Genomic DNA, 9,330 nt, shown 5'->3' on the forward strand with positions numbered 1-9,330 from the left:
ATTCTCATATTTCATGGTAAATGGATTAATAAAAAAATTCATTTTGATCCTCAATTTTTTTTCTTTAATTAAGTTATGTTGAGTTTGAATCAATAATAGATTGCTTCTGATTTGTTAACTAATAACTAAATTAAAGAAAGGTATTAAAAATAGACGGTTGTTTCAAAACTAGCACAAGAAGATCACTTTAATCCTTGTACTTTTGATAACATAGATTTTTAGTCCCTTTATCTTATAAAAATTATATCTAGGTCCATAATTTCATTTTCTTTGTTTTTTTTTAGTCATTGGTTTAAGAGGAGAGAGAGAGATTCATTGAATTCTAGTGATAGAGAGATAAAATATTGATTTACATCGATTTTGGCTATAAAAATACCAGTTTTAGTGTTAATGAATTGCATTCAACGATAGTGTTAATGAGTTGTATTCAACGATAAAAGATCATTTAGGATGTTCTTTTACTTCTGTATGGCTCGAGAAAATAGATTTAACCTTGAAAAAATTTTTGAATTTGGGTTTATTTTAGATTTTTTAATTACTTATTGTGTTATTTGAGATAATAAATAGTTCATCAAAATATATAGAATATTCATGCATTTTTTAAATTATAAAAAACAGGTGTGTATCCTCTAATATGAGGAAAAAAGAAAAAATCTCATTTGGAGTTTAGGTCTCTATTACAGATGATATTGACTGATATTTTGATAGATGGAACACCTATAACCAATTATAGAGGTTTAATTACAAAAAAAAAATTAAATAATTATTTATTAATATAGGTGCCTCTAGTTAATACTTGCAGGGGTAACCACATCAAATTAATATGTTTAAACACTAATTTTAATATCCTCAGTAGATGATACAACAAATCTAGTGATCATATATGCCTTGGTATATATATTACACATGTTTGAAGAATTTATTTTCATGAATACTATTAATAGTGTAATTCTGTTATACTTTCTAATGGTATTAGAAGATTTTTTAACCATTCTGAATTACAGCTGAGGGAGCCATGTTTATATATTTATCACATCAACTATGCAAAATATATCTAAAAAAAGTAGATAAATTGATAGATGTCTTTTATTTCTTCATGCACATACATTTTTAATTGTTTAATTACTATAATTAATGATATTTTAAATATTAATTTTTAATTTTTAATGTTTATTAATATAACTCAAGTTATAAAAACATATTCATATCAGGTGTTCTAGGGCTAGTGTGATTTTCCATTGATTTCATATAATAATAAAATATAATTCACTGTAATCAAAATATTATATAAATAAGTAAATAATTACTCGTTTCCACAATTTATATCTGAATAACAAGGTGGACGCGTAGCAGCGGCATGATGTATTCATTCCATTCTGGAAAGAGAAGAAAAGTACAGGACTCAACAAATACCACCCCACACGTGGAATGCAACCGACGCTCTAGCCCATCGATAATTCCGAAGCACTTTGAGCAGCTTTTATTCTCTCTTTCAAAAACGATTCCCCCCCAGTTTCCTCGCTTCCACCAATAAATTATATTTCCTTGTATCAAACCCTAAAATTGTCCATGTCGCCATCAGGCGACGGAGACACCGAAGTTAAAATCTGCTCCGACGAAAATGGTGGCTTCCATGGTGGCTATATAAAAACACAATGCTTGAAATCGGAGCCTCCTTTCTGCTCTTCTCCTTATTTACCAGGAATTGGCTTAAATCCGTTTCAGGACTGGGAGAAACTAGCGCGAGTTGTTACTGCGTCAGCAAAAGGTTTCTCAATTGGAGCCGGTATTAAAGGAGGACTTGCTTTGTTTTCAATTCTCGCAAGGTTGCGGCGCACCAGATTATCCTCCACGAGGTGAATTATTTTTCATGCTTAGCTAGCTATGCGCTTTATTACTTATTTTATATTGTTAGATTCTGATATAAGATTTGTTATTATTATTTTTTTTTCATTCTGATATAAGATTTGTTATTATTATTATTTTTTTTTGCTTTTGGATTTGTTTAGGAAAGTCGAGGTGTTTTCCAACAGGAAAGCTATTGATTTAGCTATTAAGGAAACGCTAAGATACGGGCTTTTCCTTGGTACTTTTGCTGGTACATTTGTGTCTGTTGATGAAATTATTGCATATTTAGGAGGCCACCGGAGGTACATTCTACATTCTCCAATTTAAGAAGTTTGAAAGTTTCTTTCAATAAACTGGTGATTATTGAACGTTGTGAACTTGGAAGTTGATTGGTGAAAGTATGATTGTAATTTTAGGACGGCGAAATGGAGATCTTTATTAGCAGGATTAATCGCTGGGCCATCTATGCTTCTTACAGGGCCAAACACACAGCACACAAGCTTGGCCATATACATACTTATGCGTGCTGCAGTGTTAGCGTCACGTTGTGGGATTAAGAGCAAACGATTTGGGAAAATTTGTAAACCTCTTACCTGGAAGCATGGAGACGTTTTCCTCATGTGTCTCTCGTCTTCTCAAGTTTTGTATGTTATCCCTCTCTTCTGAAGCTAGTTACTAGTTCGAATATTGCAGCTCATGGTTTTGGAATTACTCATAAATTGTTGCTTTTGTTCTTTGCAAATTGTTTGCATTGTGGAATTCTAGTTTCTTCAAACACTACGAGAATGAATAATTTTTTTCTATAGCTATCACTGTTTTTGGCGAAGTCATCACTGGGTGGTTGATATTAATATGCATTAGTATGGTAGCCAAACTTTTACTTACGCTTCAACAACTTTTCTATTTTGCAAGGTGTGAAGATAGTTTAAGTAAAATTATCCATTTTCCAGGTCTGCTTACATATTGAAGCAAGATAGTTTGCCTCCATCATACAAGTCCTTTCTCAATAAACACGGTGGAAAGGATCTTTCTATCTTGCAAGGTGTGAAAGATATTGCAAGCGGCTTGCCTTTCACAAATTTAGAGGCTATAGAGAAATATTACAAATCCGCAGGTGTTGATCTTAAGCTAGACCCAGAAATGAAAATCCCCTGCACGGTATGTTATCATCATTGGTGGTATTTGCAAAGAAATTTCATGCTAAAAAAATCACGGTGTGCTATGTAGTTGCTTTTTGTATGTGACCCTATCATTTTCTATTCACGTCATTACTATTTTGCACACTACATTATTATGTACTTTGGTGGACTGTGCTTGATCTTTGAAATTTGTGCAGATTATACATGGAAATCAGTCGTGCAGTGCGCATGTTGTTTCCTTCTTCCTTCAAGCATATAAAAGAGCTTTACCAGTTTATCTTCCTGTATATTTGATCCCCGCACTTATAGTTCATCGTCAAGGCCTCCTGAAAAGGTAATGCGTAGTCAAGTATTACATGTTGGTCATGAAAGGAATTGTTCAGTATACCAGGAGTTGTACCTTTTCCTTATTTGTTTGAGAGTGTGGTTGCGGTTGTTTTTCAAAGTGTTTTTTCCTTGGCAATATATCAAGATAATATTTTTTTATTTTTAAAAATTATTTTTGATATCAACGCATTAAAATAATTTGAAAACTCAAAAAAAAAAAAATCAATTTGAAGTAAAGAAAAAAAAAATGATATCAACGCATTAAAATAATTTAAAAACTCAAAAAAAAAAAATCAATTTGAAATAAAGAAAAAAAAAATTTCAAAAACAAACAAGTGGCATCTATGAATAATTTTGATGGTGGGTTCCATGTTTATGTAAGAGAGGGTACTGACATGAAGATGTGTTATGACTCATTATTGCGTGGCTGAATTAATTAATACCCTGTAGTAGTTAATTTTATGTATTATGGTGGTTGCTATAAACTTCTAGTATGATGGTCACCACATGTTCTGCTAATGGATGTCTGAATTTTACTGTTTAATTTAGTCCACACGGTGGGTACTTTCTAGGCTGGTTTCATAAATAGGTAGGTGGAATTGTTATGTATAGATTTTTACTGTGCTCATAACTGATTACCAGTTCAACAATAAATATTAACTGTGATTTGTATCCAGCCGGCTTGGAAACATCAAAATAAGAGAATTTGAGCAATAATATATTTCTTACCATTTACTTTTTCTGCCTCGAGTCACCTCTTCAGCCATGATTCCTTAGCCTTGAATATCTATATGGTCGGTGTGGCCACCTAGTATTTTGATCTCTTTCTTAGTCATCTTTCTCCTGTCAATTGCTACCCCCCCTCTCTGTTTCTCTGTCTCCCTCTATTGGATTGCAAAAGTTGCCCAACGGCTCAAAACAAAGACCATGCTTGTAGCTAAGACACACACAACTGCAGGAAGCAAGCTGCAAAGGCCACTTGGAGGATTGTGAAACTGGACTAACCCTTTGAGTTTTCACATTACCATGATTGACAAGCCTATCAGCACGATTGCTCTTTGTTAATAAGTGCTAGAATTTGATGGATGAGATTGCTATTGATATGTACCTCATTCCTTTCCTTCTTGATCAAGTCAATCAATGACTTTGAGTCCACCTTTAGGCTCTAACATGAGATCACGGTACCCCATTGGCCATTCATTTGCAAGTCCCCATTTGACCTCCCACAACTCTGCATAAACAGATGTGCATGTTCCATCATTACCAGCAAATCCATACTGGAACCTGCCTGGCTGTGTCAAAACACATTTGGTCTGTTTTCAAACAACAGGTGCACCTTCCTAATCTTTTCATGGTATGAGCTCCTATTGAAATAAACAGTGGAATTTTAATGGTGTATTAATTTTGCATAGCTCACCATATGGGGGTTTTCCTTGTACCACCATACACCCACAACAACAACAACGAATAGGCCGATTCACGAACGTTTGGAGAGGCTCATGGGGCTGGACTGTTATTTCACATGTTTCTCTTTGTCCTTGTGCAGGCCTTGCAACATATTTGGGAAGGGTCTTCGTGGTACTGCAAGATCAAGCTTGTTTCTATCTGTGTATTGTTCATCTGCCTGGTTAGTATTCATTCCTCTATTGTATTATACATTGCTGTGGTATATTGTCGATCTTGTTGTCTTTTTTTAATTGGCGTTCTATTTTAGCTTTAAGAAAACAGCGCACCTTCAGTTATTATTTACCTATCAAGTAACTTGCTGCGTTAAAATCACCTGGGCACTTAGCCATTTAGTGATTTTTTGGTAGTGTGGTGGCTGCCACACCTCCAATGAAAAGTACCAATGGTTAGACTTTTAGAGGTGTAGATAGCAGTATAGCGATGTGTATATAAGGTGCAGGGAGCGTGCATGATTGAAAATTAGACCATGCAACCAAGCTGCCTTGAGCTGACTTTTTGGCGCCTTTGTGACACATTTCAAGCTTTTGTTTCGTGATCTGAACTTTATTTGAATGTTACTGCTATTATTCTAGCACACATTCTGACAGCACGGGGAGACATGAGAACAAATATTATACATGTTTGTGCATCATGCAAGAAACAAAATGAAGTCTGACAGCTAAATAGAAGGGGGGAATCCAGATTTGATACTAACATTGCCGGGGTGCTATTGTTGGTGTTCAATGACGTTTATCCCAGAAAACCTGTTTCTGACTGAAATTTGTCGGGAAAAACCAGCTTTTGTAACTATTTTTCTTTCTGTGGTCATCAGGATGTGGACGTGTCTGCTCTTTAGAATTTTCAGGTGGTGTAACATTCCGATGGTGGCAATAGGGACGGTACAGGACTTCTTGAAATATTTAATTAATTAGGGAGATTTACAGACGTTTTCTTTTATTCTGAAATCTCGCTTGTGATGCTGCACAGTTGCCAACTGGCCTGGCCCTAGCTATTGAAAAGAAAAGCAGGAGGATTGAAATATCTCTTTACTGTTTCGCAAGGGCAGTTGAAAGCTTCTTTATCTGCACGCGAGATGCAGGATATTTGCCAGCGTCTATGAATTTGAAGAGAGCTGATGTGGTGGTTTTCAGCATCTCAACAGCTATAATAATGCATTGCTATGAGCAGGAAAGGGAAGTGTTCCGGTCCAAGTACCTTAATGTTCTTGATTGGGTGTTTGGCGTGCCTTGCCCCCCTGGTGACACATCACCCCGCAAGGATGGGTTGAAAGCAAGCTGACGGACCTCTCGGCCTTTATTAGATAGAAGAATTTTTACAATTGAAATCGCCTCACAGAAGCGCAGAGCAATAATTTGCACCACGTAATTTATTGAGAAAAGGTGCGGGCAGATTAGTTTCGCATATGAGTATGTGCTCCTAAACAGAATACTATATTTCTTGATTCATAAATTCTCGGGTTCGGTGTAATTTCCCCCATTGTAACATGCACAGATGCTTGTTGACTGAGCAATCCAGGCAGTCGCTGAACTGTTTCCAGTGTAAAAGACTAGAATGTCATGTGAACAATTAATGATAGCATTTTAATACTGCTTAATGCAAATCATTACGTTTAGCCTCTTTTTGGTTTTAAGACATTTGGTTCCATGACAGTGACGAGCAGAAATTCATCTCTCAGATTCAATTTATATCATATTGATGATAATACACAAACAATAATCATTCAAGCAAAAGCTTTTTATTTTATTTTATTTTCTTTCCACACATTTCACCAACTCAAAATACTCAAAAAAGAAAAACCCCAAATCCCCCAAACGAAAACCCTAATCTGAGAAAACAAACAGGCACCTCAAACCTCATCTTCGTGGAGAAGCATATTAGGAATCCCTTTATTGACCGGAAACTTTCTCCCAGTCTCAGGACAAACCAAAGCCCCTTCTTCGAGGTGAAGCTCCAAAAGCGCGTGGTGCAACTTCCTTAAAAATTCCTCAGACTCCAGCATCGACGAATCGGCCTCCTCAGGAAGCTCGGTGTAGCCCATGGTTCGTGCGGCATCGACAAGGGCTTTCCACTCGAGCTTTGGGAACATGTTTCTGAGGAAATCCGGATGGAAGTCCACTTGCTTTTCGACCACTTGATCTACCTCGATTCGTAGAGGGAAGCCGTTCGCAACTCCCTTGATATTGGAGGATAGCATGTTGTGAGTAAATAGCCTCATGTTTGAAATCGCCCTGCCTCTCAAGTCTCAACAATAGCAGCAAGCCAGCAACAGAGCAGAGAGAAGATTTGGTCAGTTGTGTTGTTGGAAGAAGGGAAGAGATTCTTCCTTTTCTTTTCCAAAAGTCGAAAACGGCCTCGCTAAGTTAAGGACTAGCTAGGGTGATCTAAATGCCTGGTTATTAGCTCATTTTGGGCCGTATGCAAGTTTTGTTTGCATGCGTGTAATTATGTCTCAACGCAGTCAAGCAGTGCGGGTTTTTTTTTTTAAAAAAAAAAAACCTTAACACAATAATTATTATTTTAGGTAAAACAGTATAAAAAATATTTAAAATATTAAAATATTTAAACTAATAAGACAAGATTTATAACTCGATTATCATATTGTTTTATTTGTAACTTGAGAGTCACAAACACTAATTATAACACTTAATTCATAAATATTATCCATGACTTAACTGAGAGATTCACTTTAGAAAAGTTTTTTCTACCATTAACTTCTTGTCCAAAAAACTCATAATTTACACAATTCAAATAACTAATTTTTAAGCATAAAAATATAATTTATATAAACATCATATAATATTTTCAATTATAAATAACAAAAATAAACTAACGATTAACATAACATTTTATTAAAATTAAATAACTATATATTTATTTATATTTTTTATAATATATCTAATAATCACCGGATCTATATTAATTAATATTGACAATTATAAGTTTGTATTTAAAATATTATTAATTCTAACAATCAAATAATTTTAAATAATCATACTTCAAAAATTTATTTTCTCTTTTTTACACATGTTTTACATAATTTCCAGTATAGATATACAAACATAATCCCCCATATATAATTAGAAATGACCCAAAAATTTTCAAGTAGTGTTAGAAAAAACAACGGTACTGCATTGCTAACAATACTAGTAAAAATAAAACTTTCAAACATAAATAATATGTTACTCCAAATGTCCATCTAATATAATACATAACACAATACAATCATCAGTCACATATTAACAAAGCAAATCTAAAATTCAATTTCAATTATTGTTTATCTCTTTTTTGATAATAGTAAAACATAACAGATAAACTTTATTATTCACATTATAAGTAATGATAATCAACAACTTTGCTTTGTACTTATAATAAATAAAGGTGAGTACCTCCAATACTAATTAGAGGATGATGATATTAAAATCTATCAATTGAAGCACCAAATGTCTAAAATGTTCTCCTAAATGTTGTCTTAATGTTATCAACCATTTTATAATTCTAAGTGATAATTGCTCATGGATTTAAATCTTTGATGACCACCAACATTTTAGACAAGTTTTGAAATGACATTTTGTGTGCAACCATTAACTGCTCCAATATTTTTTTGTTTAGTCATTCATGCTTTCCAGTAAGAGATTTCATGCCTATAATTCTTTTCTACAGTACCTTGAAGTGTTGCAACACTAATACTTATATCTCTTTTCATAATTATCAACATCACCTTAGCAATGAGATCTGAGTTAATTTGATGATAACATTGCAAAACAAAGAGGGTTTTTACATATATATAGCTCTTTCAATTTAAAGTTTTTTATAAATTAGACTTTTGATAATATCCTTCATACAAGTATCATTTATAAACTAATTCCTAAACATATTACAATTAAACATAAATTTTAATTGAATGATAGACCTTATACTGTAATGAATTCTTTATATGGTATTGATTCTTTATAATAAAAGTTATGTGTTGATTAACAGGCTCAACTAATAACATCATATGCTTCCCTGTTTTCCTCCTTAATATCAATTTTATCAATATGAGGATCATTTTTATCGTTGCTTGGTTTGGATTCTCTATATCAAAATGAAATAAATGTCATAACCAACTAAGATTCTATATTAACAATTTCCCACTTCGATATTTGTCTACTTGCATTACCACCTAACCTAGATAAATCAGCTCCTCGTGATGTCTTTGTGGTTCTCTAAGAGTTACTTGGAATTAAGGTTAATTTCATACTAGAAGATTTTTCTTGTTTAGATCTAAAATTCAAGTAAAGCTCAAGCATATTAATTTTATCAATCCTCGCAAATCTAAACATTAAATTCACATTTTCATCACTATAAATTGATACACCAATATAATAAACTTAACTAACCTTTATTTGTAACATCCTCCAAATAGTTTCGACTTTTTATTCAAATATATTTCAGTGAAGTCAATCACATAAAATTCTAGATAACTTATGAAGTGACATATCTAATAAAACAACTAGGAACTCGTGGCTTTCTCCATTATAAGTGATATCATTGTCAAAATTGACAATGA

General features: G+C 33.5%; 2 protein-coding genes across 2 annotated transcripts; one reads left to right on the plus strand and one right to left on the minus strand.

The window, feature by feature from the left end:
* Positions 1-1,355: 1,355 nt before the first annotated feature.
* LOC105119930 (uncharacterized) lies at positions 1,356-6,393 on the plus strand. The gene is made up of 8 exons (XM_011018126.1): positions 1,356-1,856; positions 2,010-2,150; positions 2,265-2,492; positions 2,799-3,006; positions 3,185-3,321; positions 4,861-4,941; positions 5,593-5,659; positions 5,748-6,393. The coding sequence occupies exons 1-8, from the start codon at positions 1,570-1,572 to the stop codon at positions 6,057-6,059; spliced, it is 1,461 nt and encodes a 486-aa protein (XP_011016428.1). The 5' UTR covers positions 1,356-1,569; the 3' UTR covers positions 6,060-6,393.
* A 42-nt stretch (positions 6,394-6,435) lies between these two features.
* On the minus strand, positions 6,436-7,188 carry LOC105119939 (multifunctional methyltransferase subunit TRM112-like protein At1g22270). Its single transcript, XM_011018135.1, has one exon. It carries the CDS (start codon positions 6,994-6,996, stop codon positions 6,628-6,630), a length of 369 nt encoding a protein of 122 aa, XP_011016437.1. The 5' UTR covers positions 6,997-7,188; the 3' UTR covers positions 6,436-6,627.
* Positions 7,189-9,330: the final 2,142 nt, after the last annotated feature.

Source organism: Populus euphratica, unplaced genomic scaffold (genome assembly GCF_000495115.2).
Source record: "Populus euphratica unplaced genomic scaffold, PopEup_1.0 scaffold6.1, whole genome shotgun sequence".
NCBI classification, from domain to species: Eukaryota; Viridiplantae; Streptophyta; class Magnoliopsida; order Malpighiales; family Salicaceae; genus Populus; species Populus euphratica.